The following is an 18022-nucleotide window of genomic DNA, read 5'->3' on the forward strand; positions in this document are numbered from 1 at the left end:
GTGGCTTCACTATGACATCATAATACAGGACTGAGAGTTTCTGCAGCAGCTTCATAATAAGAGCAGAAATCTCACCACACCACTAAAGTCATAATCATATCAGCTTGCTCAACGGATTTGCCAAAAATATGCAAAACTTTCAGCCAAATTCCCGGGAAAATGAGCTGCGCCGAATCAGAGACTCTCCATACAGGATCAGGAGGAAAGTTTCCATGGTGAGTATTAAAGAACAAAATAAGTTACTAAAATGTGGTAAACTTCATTGCAATTTGCCTGACTCGATATCGTTGAGGTTTATGTATTGACATTAAAGATGCAAATCAGATCCTTTTTTGGCTATATAGCGGTTTCATTCAATTAAGAGGGGAAACACTAAGGGCCTCATGCACAGCCGGACGGGCGTCTATTTATTTTGTGTAATTTGCTCATTTCCATGCTAAGTATATGCACCATCAATGTCCATATCCAGATTCGGTCATATCTCACACTTACTACTCCATACACTTAGAGAGATGGAACAGGGGAGGCAAGTGGGACAAGTGTAGGGGGCATGTAACATAATTGGGACTCAATCAGAGGTGAACACATCCATACATATGCCTGTCAGGAGGTGTATCTCTTGCATGACCTCTGCAGCAAAGAACTGTGCTGATGAGGCTGACTTCTCAGTGTACCCACCCACTTCCACCACTGGTGCAGACACATTCTAACACACTCTGCTGAATTGCAAATATTTTAAGATACGTGGAACTCAACATAATCACGTACACCATTTTTGTGGCACTATTTTACATGTATATTTTGTACTCAAATGTGTCCAAATCTACATGAGGCCAGTTACATCTGTTAAATGCGTAGACAAGACCTTGTACTATACTTGCATTTAACAGAACATATAAAGATTATTGGCAAAGCTTCCCTTCTGCATCATGTACTATGCCCTTCACGAGCACTCCCATAAACATCTATTATATTGTACAGAGTGTTAAAGAACACTGCAGGCAATATTAATAAGTGACACAAAGTAAAGCTAAGTACACACATGTCATTTCAGAGAGCGCAGGCTTGTTTGATACATACTTTCAGCACTTGATTTTACATGTACGAGGTCATCAGATTACTATTACTTGTAATGTGATAAAACAATATATTTACACATGCCCCACCACTTATGAGAGTAGCATTCAATGCAAGAGGGCTATCTGGGTCGGTGGTAATCGGTTTCATGATAACTACAACGCCGACAACCAGCATATCTACAAAGAAGGATCCATTTGAAAATAAAACAATGTCAATATAATCAGACTTGCCTAAAAAGCGAAGGTGCAGAGTTCCGATGCCTGGATGATGCTGACAGCAAGTAATTATGAAGACAGAGCTCTCCGGGACTTCACTTGGACGTCAGTGAACAGTGCGACCTAGATACATGTTCATTTAAAGTGACAATGTGCGGACCCCGCAGGTTAAGTGAACACTAAGGGGCACATTTATCATTAATCGGCAAAAGTGAGAAATAGTTATCAATCCTTATCGCAAGGATAAGGATTGAACTATTTCTCAAATTTATTAAAAAGGGAACACAGAAACAGCAGTTCCGAAAAACTGCTGTTTCTGTGATAGAAAAAATCACACTTACCTCCCACTTTGGATGCGCTGTCTCGGGATCTCCTCTTCGTTCCTCTTCTTCCTTCAATTGCGCATGTGCAGTACACATGCGCACAAAGTCCCCACTCTGTCTCGCGCGCTGAGTGACAGGGAGGGATCATGTGATCCCTCCACACATGCACTGTCCAGCTCTGCTCTTCGGAGCAGAGCTGACAGCAGTGGATTTCCTCAATTCTGATAATGTACGCCAGCTTCAGCTGGCGTACATTATCAAGACAAGTTCCCGGGACTTGTTAGATTGCGGCCAGAGCAGTCACCATACTGTTGAATGGTGACTGCTCGCAAAAACGATCAGGAGTGCAAAGCAGCAGATATCCATGATATCTGCTGCGATGCACCTTTAATAAATTTGCAGAGGGCACATCGGGACTTTAATTCCACGGTAAGTGCACAATAGTGCACTACCGTGATTTGTTAAATATGCCCCTATATCTGCTATTGGGGTGAGATGAGAGTGCAAAGTAGAGTTACCTACAGTAAAGAACATCATCCCACATTTTTAATATTGCACTCAGGATGTGTTGTGGCATAGCTTTGCAAATGTCCACTAAAATATATATTATTGTATGTATTGCACATTGTATACATAGGAGTGCACACAGGGTGGGCACATTACAATGTTGGGCCTGCAGCCTTCTCCTAGACTTTTTTTTTGTTTTGGTTAAATAAACTGAACCGCGGAGCATAGAGCTTTGTAATGAGCCTTCTACTCTGACTGCCAACACCGGCATCTGATAGGCACACCAGAATGCTGTGCACATGGACATGCTGGCACCAACTTAAACTGTGTTAGAGCAGAACTGGTCAGTTACTCTCTAAACAAGCAGCAGTTGGTGCAGGGCTGGGAATGGATGGGAGCACTCAGAGGGGAACTGATGTATGAGGATGAGAGAGGGTTGGAGAATGATGATGACAATGAAGAAAGGGGGTTAATGAAGTAAGATGGTGAATGAATGATTGACAGGGAGAGTTAATGATGATGATAATAATAATAATAATATTAATATTATTAATAATTCTTATAATGGCATAAGTATTCATGGATGAATGTTGGAATTTAAAAAATATATATAAATATATATATTGGATACACACCTTAATGAAAGGTGCTGTCCACAACTACAATCTTACACCATAAACAAATCTTCAATATGGACTTATTTGGTTAATGATACAGTCCATCAATAATGTAGAATTGATGATGTGCTAGTTTTTAATTATTTTTGTTTAATTTTTCATAAATTTTTTGCTATCAAAGACTTTTTAATTCCATTTAATTTCGTTTATACTACTTTTTTCGTAGACACCTAGACTTGAGACAATAATAGAACATCCAGATGAGGATGAAAATGACTACGACACTCCCAAGATCTTAGTGTCAGATCCACAGGAGCACAACAAGAAAACATTCGACAACCACTGTGCTCCTAACAGCTTGCGCCAACATGCGAAGGTGGACACAAGCCAAGAGTGATAGTGCGGCTTTTCAAACCTCTTAGGTCTCCAGTCAGAGGGCTTATCCATCCTGGACTGGAACCGCTGAGAAGAGGGTTTAGTCATATTAAAGATGTCACACTAGCTCTTGTATTGTGTTGTATTTTTACAAGACATGTGTAATTCTGCAAAGTTATGCAAAGGGAAGTATCCAAGACTGTATAAAACACATTAACAAAAGGCTTGTTAAAATTAGATCTTTCTCTTCACCAATGGTACATTTGCATTTGCTCTGAGCTGCGCTGGTTTGACACAGCTTAACCAGAACTGCAAACATTGTTTATTAAATCCCTATGAAAAAGTACAGACAAGACGCATAAGCATGCAATGTGAGCTCACAGCAGATATGTGTGCAGCATGTCATACTGTTTTCAGTCTATGTTCCATGCAGCCTCCACTCTGAATACTTGTGTGCTCTCTAGGCAACAGTGCAGTTTCTCCATACAGATGCAGCTATATGTATTTTCACAGCGGAGGTGTTTTAAGCTTTGTAATTGACATCCATTGTATCTAGGCAACAGGAGAATTTAAAGGGCTTGTACATGCGGGTGCTTTTCCTGTGCCAGGGGAACATTCGCTTTGTTCACCACCCACCACTGCAAATAGAGTTTCTGAATGTTTTGTAAATATTGTCTACAGTTTATACACATTTTTTTTTATGCATCATTAATAAGTATATTGCAGTGAATAACTTTGCAGGTTGTCTTTCAGATCAAAGAGGCCAGAGGTGCTCAAACTCAGTCCTCAGGAGCTAATAATAACAGTTCATGTTTTCAGGATTTCTTTACTCATGCACATGTGATTTAATCAATTTTTCTAGGTTAGTAATTATTCCACCTGTTTATACAGATATAAATTCTGAAAACATGACCTGCTGGTTCTGTTTTTTAGCTGGATACTTCTCTTTCAGCTAAGAAAATGTGTTGAGGCACCCAATGGTTTGGAGAGCTAAGCATAGGTGAGTTAAGGTTACACATGAGCAGTGGAAGCAGTGGCGGAACTACCATTGGTGCAGCAGGTGCTGTGCACTGGGGCCCATGGAGATAATGGGGCCCGCTGCATGGCAGATGCACCCCGGTTCCCTCCTCCCTACCTCTCGGCACTGGGGCCCACAGCTTGCTTGTTTGAGTGGAATTGTCCGTACAGACTAAAATCCCAAGCAAAGCTTCCTGCACACATAATGATTATATGAATTTTAAACAAACAATCTTTTCACAAACAATTTGTACACAACAAAACTATATAAACCTGATATGTAGCGCTAGAGCAGATTTTATCGACCTGAGGTAAATTTACAGAGTCAATGTAAATGTAACTCAAGTTCAGGGCCGGACTAAAAATCAGTCCTGGCATTTAAAGTACACAGGCCCACCTTAATTCCAGCAGGAAAGAAACTGTGTGCCGCTGTGCAGCGTCTGCGCCAGAAAAGGGAGTGACCACATTGTGTTGTGGGTGTGGCCAACATGGGGCATTGATACATACATACATACATTATAATAAAACATTACATTTATCACGCCCTCCCAGCCACATTTTGCCACCCCCCCAGGCACATTATGACACCCCCAGCCCACTGTTTTTATCTATGCTTCTGGTGCTGCTGACATCCATAATGGTGGGAACTTTCAGTAGACTGACCAGGGAAGCTCTTTGTCTCACGAGAGGCCTGATTCATTAAGGATCTTAACTTGAGAAACGTCTTATTTCAGTCTCCTGGACAAAATCATGTTACAATGGAAGGGGTGCAAATTAGAATTCTGTTTTGCACATAAGTTAAATACTGAATGTTTTTTCATGTAGCACACAAATACTTGATAGCTTATTTGTACACTGAAATTTAAAATTGATATTTGTGTGCTACATGAAAAAACAGTCAGTATTTAACTTATGTGCAAAACAGAATTCTAATTTGCACCCCTTGCATTGTAACATGGTTTTGTCCAGGAGACTGAAATAAGAAGTTTCTCAAGTTAAGATCCTTAATGAATCAGGCCCGAGATTACCAAATCTTGTGATAGTTAGAGCTCCTCGGCTTGCTCTGCAGTCTGTGTCCTGTCCGGGAACTGGGAGCAGCTATCAGTTGCCTTCCCCTAACCAGAGGTGGATTAAGGCTCAGGGGGCCCAGGGTATGTAAGACAGCAGGGCCCCTATTATGCAACATGTTATCATTTTAGACAAACGCACAGGCAATACTGTGTTCATTACTGTTAGAAGCACACAGCTCTGCCTTCACAAGCAGTACGTTGTGAAGCAGGACATACCTCCCAACTGTCTTTGCAGTCGGACCAAATCCTAAGTGAGACAGTCACCCAAATTCAAGACTGCCCCACCAGATTCAGGACAGTTGGCAGACTGTCCTCCTCTATCTTTCACTTTCACCACTTGTAGCAGCTGGTTTCTTTAGCTCAGTTCCTTCTTGTCTTGATCCTGGAATATTGGATGCCCTATTTCACGGTTTCCCAAACCCAGTCCTCAGGGCTCCCCAACAGTGCAGGTTTTCCATATCTCCTTGCTGGAGCACAGGTGTATTCATTACTGACTGACACATTGTAACAGATCCAAAGGTGGTCCTAATTATGTCAAATGTGATCCAGAAAACCTGCACTGTTAGGGAGCCCTGAGGACTGGGTTTGGGAAACACTGCCCTATTTTGATAAAAAATCAGTACATGAGATTTAGAAAACTCCAACCAGCCCTGGTGTTAAAACAATAGCACTCACGTTTTATAATTAGGCCTCCCTCTGGTCCCCACAATAATAATATTCCAATTTAATAAGTAGACCTATTTCCCTCCAACCAGCCCCGACATTAAATTATCAGTATACCCATTTACTCAAAACATATTTCCCTCCCTCCAAACAGTCATAGTAATAAACTAAATAGCATTAAGGTTTAATAAATGTAGCCATTTTACACAACTATCCCCGGCAATAAATAATTCATATTCACATTTAATAAATAGCCCCAAAAACAGCCCCATATTGAATTGATAGCCCTAAACAACCCAGCACTAAATTAAAGGTTCCTTCACCTCACCTTAAATAATTACCCCCCACCTACACTCCACCATTAAATAGCCTACCTACCACACTATATTAAGATCCTCCCTTCCCTCACATATTATATTAAAATATTGCGCACGCACACACACGCACGCTATATTAAAATACTGCACGTAGGCACGCTATATTAAAATACTGCACACGCACACACACACTACATTAAAATACTGCGCGCACACACACCCACGCACACTATATAAAAATACTGTGCGCACACACGCACACTATATGAACATGGCCAAACACAGACATACACACACACAAACTATTTGAACATGGCCAAACACACACACACACACACACTATATGAACATGGCCACTCGTTCACTCTATATGAACATGACCGGCCACACACTTACCTCCCTGCGCGCTGCTCGGCAGACAGAGTTTAGTGATGTGCGGCCGATGCAAGTAATCACATGGGACGCGTTACAACGTGACAGGTGCTGTCCCATGTGATTAAAATCACATGGCCGTATGTCACTGAAACTCCATCCGCCGAGCAGTGTGCAGGGGGATGCTGCTGCCGGCTGGATCGGCCCAATTAACCATCGGCCCTTCTGGCATTTGCCAGAAGTGCCAGATGGCCAGTCCGGCCCTGCTCAAGTTTATCATATTAGTAAAGAGTAAACTGTATACAAAATCTGAAGGTGTATTTAACCTTAGGACTCATACACACACAACCTCATGTGTGTTCTGTTGAACTAAACATGGACTGAGCTGCACCTGGATCCCACACAAAGAGGTTACTTGGATACAAACCTCAAGACCTTAGAAGGCTTTTTGCAGACATTAGGGGATATGTGATAGGAAAAAAGTTGAGAAACTCTGTGCCAGAGAGTTAAGAAGCTGCACCCAAACCTTATACTCATCTAGCATGGAATACTCACCGTTGAGCTGTTATACAATGAGGTACCTGGGAGTCCTTTATTCATTGCCCAATATCCACTATTTTAAGAAATGATTTAAAAAAGACTTCTACAGCTGCGTGTGTCTTGGACCCTGCATTTGTACAACAGCTGCCAGGCGGGAAAAAAGCTATTTCCTCCCTGTGAGTACTTACCAGTACTTTACTCTTCATCTATACCACAGCGAGGTGCCATGTGACACAGTAATCCATTCTAGCTGTAACGGCTCCCACTGGAAACCGAGAAAAACTTTTAGAACAGAGCAGAAACAGTTCTTCATCTATAGTAAACTGCCCTTCTCATAGAGAGCAATGGTCTCACAGGTACTCAGAAGCCCAAAGAAGCATCTACCTCGAAAATAAAAGGTAATTCCAATTAGGATGGTGAAGAACTGGAGCAGAGTTAAATGCTCGTTTCAAGACAGTAAAAGCTTCCAGGTCTTGAGGTGAACAAATCGCTGTGTCAGCCCCCTTTTTGGTCAGGGCAGTGATTGTAGTTGGCAAAACCTAGGAATCTTTAGATGGCTTTAAGGTTGGTGGGTTGAACCCAATCTAGGATGGCATGGAATTTACTGGGATCCATAGAAAATCCTTCACAGGAGATAATGTATCCAAGGAAGGTAACCTTAGAAACTTCAAATTCGCATTTTTCTAATTTGGACATTTTTGCACATGAAACTGATGTAATTCAAGAGATGGAGAATAAATTATTATATTACACAATGACAAATTTGCCTAGGAAATCTCAAAACACATTAATTCTTGGAACAATGCTTTAGCATAGCAAAGACCAAAGGGCATAACAAGACATTCATAGAGTCCAGATTGAGTATTGCATGAGGTTTTCCACTCATCTCCATCTTTGATCTGGATTAAATTCCTTCTTCCTTCAAGTCTTGTGTTGCACACACTGGAACATAGGTCAGGGGCTCTGCATAATAATGCTGATGCCTTGTGACGGAGAGATGCACTCCCCAGAGTGGCCAAAAAGGAAATTTTTGGCAGGAAAAGGTTTCACTTCACCAAGTATGGCAAAGCTAAGGGAAAGGGTATGTGGAAAAGGTAACCACAATAGGCCCTATCCAGCAGGGAAAGGTACAGCCAGGGTTAATGATCCTGCTGGTACCTAGAGAAAGGAGCACATACACAGGTGGGCGGGCATTCTGATGCTGACACAAGTGGCCGGACAATAGTGAGGGGTTGTGGACATGGCTTGTTAGGAAGCCATGGATTCTTTATGTTTGTGATGTGCTGTCTTATGCTGCAAATAAAACAGCTACTGATTAAGAAGCTTGGAGCAAGGAGCTTTATTTGATGATTTCTACAAAAAATATATCTATCTATATATATATATATATATATATATATATATATATATATATTCAGCCTGGATACATGCATTAGTCCAGCCACCGTGTCCATCTTCCCTCTAGCCAGTGAGTGTTACGGCAACCAGTGCGATATAAACAGGAGTACCCTAATTAATACATGGCCCTGCCAACCAATGAGGAGAGAGAGTGCAGCTGCCTAATTAACTCACAGCCCTGAGTGGCTGGCCCTGCACAGGCCTGCGCGCACGCACCCAGCTGTTCGACAGCTGGCCGGGCGCGAGGGCAGGAGATCTCCAGCATCCTGGCTGTTGCCCAGGCAACCAGGACGAAGACACCCAGGCAACCAGGACGTCCTGGTTGTCATAGCGACGGACGGGACGCCCGCAGAAGGAAGGTAACAGTCACGGCGGTGCCCACGGCCGCCGCGACTAACAGTGAGGTCCATTCTCTGAACTCATTAATCAATATTTCAGTATCTGTGACTGTTTGCACTGCATATCTGGCTCATATCCACCCTGCAATAAATAGTTATGATTTTATAAGCTAACATCGGCCTTCTGTTCTTCATTTTTGGGACACACTTTTGTGACAACACCACTAAATACTGAATATTTTACCCATTGGTTGAATATGTAGTCTGTGAAGCACTTCGAAACTCACTGATGTATGTTATATTTACATTTCAGGAGTTTTCTTCAAAACAAAAACATAAATAAAACTTTCTTAACAGTGAATATAAAGTTACTCCTCTGAAATTCTCTCTTGTAGGCCTCAGTTGCTATGGACAGTCTAAAGACCACTTGGCAGGAGTGCAACCACTTGGCAGAGCTGTACATAACATTTGTCTGTCACATGTTCCCCATCGTTACTTTTTCTCCTTTTAGCCTGAGATTGAGTTACCGCATTACACAACAACAGGGATTGAGAACAGGGGAGAAGGGTTTGTGTCTGCCTAAACATTTGAGGTGTTGAAATGCCAGGTAAGCTGGAAACTGCTCTTTCCTTGTGCAGGAACTATGTGTTGACTGCTTTGGCATCATGTAATATGTTCTAACAGGGACATCATGCAGATAGATTAATAGTAACACCCTGTAAACTGTCAAATGTTCAACACTCGCATCTGGTTTTGCAAATAACACCCATCAAGATACTGCTGATAGCAATTAAATTAAAGGGAATTGCACACGTTGAACTCAGCCAGGCATAATTAACTTTAAAATATTTCACTTACATTTTTTTTGTACATAATAGGATTTTTCTTTTAATGTATGTAAGAAAACTGGAGGCTCTATTTTGTTTTTATATAGTACTCAATTGAGTTACTTTGGTAATAGTAGCATGTGACGTCGATACATTGTTGACCCATACATATTTTCAATGGGGTTTTTTGCCACCCCCCCTCCCAAAAAAAATAAAAAATAAAATGCAACTCTCTGGATAGTGCTTTTATCAATCCAGTTACTATATGTTTTATCCACCCTAGTCTTCAATCCATACTATAACATCAAAATCCATTATTTAATGGCATTACATAATCCATGAAAATTGCTGATTTCATCTGACTTTTTGAAAACAATTGGAAGGGCAATATCCAAATGTGCACAACAAAAGACGTGTTTTATTATGAATTATGTAATTAATACCTTTTGGATTAAGTAATAGAACTCAACCAAAGTTTGGATTTGTACACTTGAAATAAATATACTAATAAGGGCCTTCAAGGCAAGAAGCATAGTATTTCCCATGCAATTAACCATACATTGGGGGGAATTCAATTCCCCCCTGAATACCGTTAATACATTTCTGCTCAGGAAGCTGCGAGCAAAAAGCCAGCGTTGCAGTGACCGTATTAATGGTAATTATGCGCACTATTACCATAATATCTGTAATAGTGCACAGACCGCAATACTTTTTACAGTAAACCAGCCAATTGAATTCCCCCATAAAGAATAAGGACAGATACTTAAAATTACACCCAGTATACAGAACAAGAATGTGCTATATACATGTAATAAGAAAAGATACTGAAAAATACATACAGCATACAAGACAAGGGGGCCTATTTATTAGCCATAATCCATGCGGAAGCAGATTTTTCCGCATGGTTTAGTCATTTCTAAGTTACATTGCTGTGTAACAAAAGATAGATATTATAGATATCTCTCTGCATTAAGCTAAGTTTCACATAATACCGCAGTCCCAATAATTTTCAATGGAGACTGCAAAACTCCAAAAAGCCTAGTTTTTAGAAGCTGGAGTCTGTTGGTTAACATCATCTGAAGATGGTGTTGACCCTTCTACACTATGGGTAGAGCATTGCGTTAGAGGGGTTATCGGATCCCTCACTGTAGCCTTCCTGATCTCCCTTCCGGTTTACTATCGCAAAATGGCTTTGCGCATACGTGACCTTAGGACCAAACCACTTTGGAGAGACAGACTACCGCAGTTTTAAGGTAAGTAACGTCATCACCGAGACAGTCTCCTACCGGATGCATTGTCCCAGGGTGCTTTTTTAATAAATGCTTATGAAAAATCATCTGTCATCTCAATGATTTATGGGGCAAAACCCCATTAATTAATAAATAGGCCCCAAAAGGTGATATATGTACTGCTGTCTATACAGAAAAATAGGATCAAATACTCAGGCTATTGTCCAGCATATTTAGAAAAGCTATGGTGCACATATTATTCCTACTACTGCTTTGTTGACTATGGGCCTGATTCATTAAGGTTCTTAAGTGAAGAGGATCCTTATTTCAGTCTCATGGACAAAACCATGTTACAATGCAAGGGGTGCAAATGAGTGTTCTGTTTTGCACATAACTTAAATACTGACTGTTTTTTCATGTAGCACACAAATATCAACTTTAACTTTCAGTGTACAAATAAGCTATCAAGTATTTGTGTGCTACATGAAAAAACAGTCAGTATTTAACTTATGTGCAAAACAGAATACTAATTTGCACCCCTTGCATTATAACATGGTTTTGTCCAGGAGACTGAAATAAGAATCCTCTTCATTTAAGGACCTTAATGAATCAGGCCCTAGATCCTTTAATTTAAATTAAATAGTAAATACTGCTGACATCCAATATTAACCCCACACCAAATTATCGTATTTATCTCCAAATTAAGTAGCTCTCAAGTTAATCCCAAATTTCTCCCACATATTTATAAAGCAGTATTTTAACGGAAGACAAGTGACATGGGGGTAATAGTATAGTATGGTGTTTAATTTTATTTGGTTTGCAGCATCGTGAATACTGCTTGTACCCTTATTGAATGAATCTGGTCCGTCAGTTCTAGAAAGGGTGATAGTGAATAGTACTAAAAGCAATAACATTCATTTGGAAAACATAATAACTGCTTACATTGTGGTATATTTGGTCTAATGTGAATAGAGCCGTCTATTTTATTTTAGGTATTTTTATATGCCCTGGCATTGGAGCTCCAATATATACATCTATATATACATCTATATAGATATATATATACATACTGGGGAGGAGGGCTGCAAGTGTTACAGCAGATCTTTTAACGTTACTACAGCTCGTCTCTATCCACTCGGCTTTCTGCCTGGGATAGCTTCAGCTGTGGGAAGTTTCTTTCCCCCTATATCCCCCGAATGGATACACAATTGGTGGAGCTAACATTTCGTGAGTAGCCACTTTTTAATAATTCAAATGTGATGTGTGATCTGACATTCTGATTTGGGACGTTCTCACCACTGGTTCACACAAAACGGACATTATTTACTAAACGTCTTAATTGCGGAGATAAGGTTATACAATACATAAGGATAAGATGTGAGAGACATAATACAGTATCATTTCTGTTCCTGAGAAGTATTTTTTTTAGTTTAATAACCTTTGAGTGAATGAAAGAGGATGTTAATTAATAAAGCATCAATTGAATGAGATAAGGTTTTGTAACTTTAATAGGTTTGAATATTACAGTTTAATTGTTCCTAATTTTTATATACTGTATAAACCAGTGGTTGAAGCGAGAATTTAGAAGTGAATCACCAGGATGTTGGGGGGGGAGGAGGGGAGGGCAATTATGCCACCCTGTGTCCCCCCAGCTCTCACTCATATCTCCTGTATTACATCACATTTCCCATCACATTTTCTGAATGTCTTCCCCCTGTACATTCTCCTTTCACTTATCTATTTCCTTCTCTGTCTACATTCCCTGTGTGCCCCTATCTTCATGCCAAGAAACCACTCACTCCCTTCCCACCTACTCTCTCCTATACTTCAATGCCTGCTTTTCTCTTACTCCTGTCTATCTATCCTTGTCCCTGTTCCTGTTTCCCCCTCTCACTAGTGTTGTGAGATGTGGAAATGTCTGTATAGGTATTACACGCAGTCAGTGCTTTTTTTTGTCATAGAACTCACCAGAACTGAGTTCCGGCACCTTTTTTGACGGAATTTCCAAGTTTTAAAGTAACTTTTGAACATTTGAAGCTTGGTCCACCTGGACTTGAATCGCCCTGTTTGAGCGTAGCAGGTCAGCGTCAAAATCATTAAAACGGTGCATGCAGGCTGCTTGTGAGTTGAGTCCGATGCATGTACATCGTACACGCTGGTTGTGATGACACTGCTTGGCTTGTGGTGCTTGTCAGCTTGTGATTGGTCATGTGGTCGCTCGCTGAGTGCTTATTGCAGGCGGCGACCGTTATGTTTCGTTACACAACCGACGTGTGTGGGTGTGTGTACAGTGATTGACTACGTCATGTGAGTTCCGGCACCTTTTTTCTTACAAAAAAAGCACTGCACGCAATAGGCAGCAAAATCCCTATGCATGTTTTAGGCTCACTCCCCATTTATGTGCATAGGGGACATTTCTGTCTAAACACAAAAACACGGGGCAAATAAATGTAAATGGGGCAAAGTTAATGTATTAAAGCCGAACGCTATTCATATAAAAATGGCGTTCCTCTCAAATATGTTTAAATACAAACACAATAGGAAAAATACTTTTAGGAAGGAACTCATATAAAATTTTCCCCAAAAAATGTAACATCCACAGATATATCTCCCAGAGGAGAGATCTCAAATGTAGGGAATTATGACATATAGTTATATACATCGAAAAATCTCCACTGGGCTATCTACTATGACATCCCTTCTAAGGATCTACTGGGACTTCCACACTGAATGACAACTACTAAGACATCCCCTGTGAACCACAACTATGGACACATTCTCACTAAGCAACAAATATGAGTCTTCTCCTCTGAGCTATTTAATAAGAAATTTCAACTAAGCAACATCTACGGAAAGATCACCACTGAGCAAAACTGTTGAGGCATCCAAGCTGACAACAACAACCACTAGGCAGGGGTGTGGTAAGTCATTCTGAGAGCCTGACATGGTGCCCTTCTAATGCCTTACACAAACTACCATACATGAGTTGGGTGAACACTGAAGAACAAACATTGTCATGTTTAGGCATTAATAGAACTACCATGAAGGTTAACACCACTGATTTGGACTTTTGTTGGCCCCCAGTGTATGACACTTGAGACAGGTGCCTCAGATTGCTTCCTTGTAGGCACACACTCGCTACTAAGGTATCACCACTGCCTGTCTTCTGACACATCCCAGAAAAGCTGCCAACAATTACAACATCTACTGAGACATGCACAGTATAGATCATTTACAAACCACAAAATGTGGATCTTCACTGTTTCTTTAATGGTGCCACTGTGCCTAATTGTCCTTCTAGGACATTTCAAGGTGCACACCCACTTTTGATATTTGAAAGTGGGGAATGGTCCTATATTTTCAGGTTTGCGGATACTCAGGAAAAATACTTACAAAAAGTATTAATGAAAATTCCAATGTACTTCCATTAATGGACCACCGCCTGCATTAATTTAAACTTTTCCATTTTCTCCTAAAATACTGCTTGATTGACTGTTAAGGGACATTAGAAGTGTCATTATTACAGGTGTCACTTCTGTGTGTTGGAATGTTTTCTTTACATTGGTCAAAGTGAGCTTATAAATGTGCTTTTTCCGCAAAAGGGTGACAAGGTGACAAGGTTATGGTCGGGATTCCAGCACCACTGGCCACCTGGAGATTTCAAGTAGTTTTGTCCAGGAAAACTGTGCGCTCTTAATCCTCACGTAGCTGGAAATGCACCCAACTCTTCTCATTCAGACCCCATAGATGCCAACATGTTGGCCAAAAAATGCATGTCCTTTCCATAAAAATTGGGGACATCTGCAAAAAATAGGTGTGACATTATGTTCTGGATTTAGCCCTTAGTGAGTAAGAAAGACTAAGACCTCCCTAGTGGGCTAACTCAGGGCCATCTTTTCCATTGGGCATGATGGGCAGCTGCCCGGGGACCTCACGGGCAAGGGGGCCCCATAGGCACAGCTCTTAATGAGAATAAATAATCCTGCAAAAGAAAAAAACCTGCAAAAAAAACCTTCAAGGGTCACTGAGCAAGTACATCTATCTATCTCCATCTCTATATATCTATATCTATATCTGTATCTGTATACATCTATATATCTATATCTATATCTAGGGGCCCTGGTGCACTGTTTTGCCCGGGGGCCCATAATTTCGTTAAGATGGCCCTGGGCTAACTACTATACAGCTACACTGAGACACCTCTAATGAGCACACTACTGAGACATCCTCACTAACGTCCTGATGCTGAGCAGGCATCTAATTTATGAGACTCTGTAATAAAGAAGTGGAATGAAGTTGTACATTGCATATTAGTTCATTTATCTCAGAGAGCAATTATGTAGCTCAACATCAGATACTTTGAATCAGATTGTGATGGCTACGACAGCTATTTAGTCACCAGGGGCCTGATTCATTAAGGATCTTAACTTGAGAAACTTCTTATTTAAGTTTCCAGGACAAAACCATGTTACAATGCAAGGGGTGCAAATTAGTATTCTGTTTTGCACATAAGTTAAATACTGACTGTTTTTTCATGTAGCACACAAATACTTGATAGCTTATTTGTACACTGAAATTTAAAGTTGATATTTGTGTGCTACATGAAAAAACAGCCAGTATTTAACTTATGTGCAAAACAGAATTCTAATTTGCACCCCTTGCATTGTAACATGGTTTTGTCCAGAAGACTGAAATAAGAAGTTTCTCAAGTTAAGATCCTTAATGAAGCAGGCCCCAGATTGTTAAATGACGAATACAGTGTTGAATTATTAGATGCTAGAATAATGGAAGCTCAATAAATTAAGCTGAATAAGAAAGCGTAGCTCATAAGGAGAGAACATTTGGGTCAGGGAGAAGAGAATAAATTAAAGATTGTAACTAATAAATAGATGACGATGATGATGTTAACAGAGAATTGGTGAAGAGTGTAAACCAGAAAATGCAATAAAATAACATTACAACTAAAGCAGATGAAGTAATGGGAAATAGTGTGACAACAATAATAAATGTCATCTGACTTATAGTTTTCCAGCATATTTAGATATATTACATTCACCAATCAAAATCAATCTAATTTCAGAAACTTTAGGTTGTAGTGGCTTGTAGCTGTTGATGTAACAAAGCATACAAAATCAACAATATTTTCTGAATTCTAAAATGTTTTTGTTCCCAATAACTAAATGTCAGTCACATATTTATATCATGACTCTAGCAAAATTAGAACACCATTGAACCTTAGATTGCACACGTGGCTACTTTAGCTTAAAAGGCTAAAATGTTACTAAAATTACAATTTCCAGATACAAGGTTTTATAAGGAATTGGAGTCAGTACAGATGATGATAGTGATCTGAAAAACTTTGATTATTTTTAAGCATTTTTTTATACTTACTACAATGATCAGCATCATCATCAACAGCAGCAGCAGCTATTTATATAGCGCTGTACAGAGAACTCACTCACATTAGTCCCTGCCCCATTGGAGCTTATAGTCTAAATTCCCTAACATACACACAGACAGAGAGTAGGGTCAATTTTATAGCAGCCAATTAACCTACTAGTATGTTTTAGGAGTATGGGAGGAAACCGGAGCACCTGGAGGAAACCCACGCAAACACGGGGAGAACATACAATCTCCACACAGATAGGCTCATGATTGGGACTCTAACTCATGACCCCAGTGCTGTGAGGCAGAAGTGCTAACCAATAAACAATAATTTTTATATATAAATAACACCAATTATACATATATATTGATTTGGGATATACTTTATCCTATTACTAATCAATAGGTGGGAACATAGGTTGGCATATTCCAACTGTTTTCTTGGTCGATAAAAATGACATTCATGTTTATATGTCTCCTAAAAAATATATTATTTAGTAACTATTAGTATAAGAGGATTCATTTAAATAATCATAAATCACTCAGACAACAACTGTAGTGAATTTGAAATATAGATTTATTTAAACAGTGAAACCACATAGTTCACTATAACATTAAAATGTGTGTCTGGTTAAATAGAACAATATAGGAGACAAATACAGATAAATATTTATCTCATTAGTGGCAATAATAATATACAAAATAATTAAAAGCAATCCTCTCTCCAGCTAGGTGTTGTGAAGCTCATATGTTACAAGTTTAACCTTTTTACACACTTTTTATTAATTATTACCTAATTATAACAACTATATTTTAGTTCATATGTCACTAAGGGGGGTATTCAATTGTCCGTGGGTTCGAGCGCGGAAAAACTAATTTTTCCGCGCAGGATTACCGTAATAACGGAAATCCTGCGCGGACCGCGGGATTTTCGGCAATCCCGCGGACAATTGAATATGCCCCTAAGAATTGCATCTCAATATTTTAACATGAAATGAATAACTTAAATAGTATTTTATCTTATATTATAACAGGACTCAACATGCATCATACCAGATCACTATTAATCTCTTAGATTCAATATTATTCTTGGACTGCACCCCCAATACTGAAATAAAATAACAATAAAATAATATGTCTATTATGCTAAGAACAACAATACACTATTTGAAGGTTAGCGTAAATAGGGAGAAGTCATTTCCTTGGCAGATACATTTTCTCTTTTGCTATGACTTTTATTCTTGATCGGTCGACCAGCATAACAGTTAACAATGATCATTTAAGAGACAAGGGATGGGGCTCCCGGGGTCCAACGTTCCTTCTCTATTTGAGGAAGACAGAATCAACATATGACATCAAATTTGACAGGTTATAAGAAGAGGGATGAAGTATCCTGAGGGTGACCGCTGGTGTCATGTGAACTGGGGGGGTTATTATATATAAACCAACTGCACCAGATTTGGGAGAATTTGTGGGATTTATTGTTTAGATAAGATGAAATCTTTTCCATTGATGCCAGGAACCAAATTTTATTTATGAGGTGCTGTCTAGATGGGGCGTTTGATTTTTTCCAGTTCATAGCCACTAGGCATCTGGCTGCGTTAAGGAATTGTATGGTCAGCTTCTCTGCATACTTATCAAGAGCCCCTAGTGGAGAGCCTAAAAGGAAGGTCCAGGGACATATAGTAAATTGAATCTATGTTACTTCGCTTATTAGAGCAGCCACATCATCCCAAAACAGAGCAATCT

At 39.8% G+C, this 18022-nt stretch overlaps 1 protein-coding gene and 1 long non-coding RNA gene across 2 annotated transcripts in view; both read left to right on the forward strand.

Moving 5' to 3' along the window:
• The first annotated feature begins 38 nt into the window (after positions 1–38).
• LOC142140461 (uncharacterized) lies at positions 39–3243 on the forward strand. The gene is made up of 2 exons (XR_012688494.1): positions 39–215; positions 2969–3243. It is a non-coding gene; the product is annotated as an uncharacterized LOC142140461 (long non-coding RNA).
• Positions 3244–9349: 6106 nt separating this feature from the next.
• LOC142139324 (adenine phosphoribosyltransferase-like) overlaps positions 9350–18022 on the forward strand; it is a 36188-nt gene continuing 27515 nt past the window's right edge. The window contains exon 1 of the mRNA XM_075196824.1: positions 9350–9439. Coding sequence (XP_075052925.1) covers positions 9433–9439 — 7 coding nt within the window. The 5' untranslated portion in view covers positions 9350–9432. The remainder of the gene's footprint in view (positions 9440–18022) is intronic.

This window comes from Mixophyes fleayi, chromosome 2 (assembly GCF_038048845.1).
Source record: "Mixophyes fleayi isolate aMixFle1 chromosome 2, aMixFle1.hap1, whole genome shotgun sequence".
NCBI classification, from domain to species: Eukaryota; Metazoa; Chordata; class Amphibia; order Anura; family Limnodynastidae; genus Mixophyes; species Mixophyes fleayi.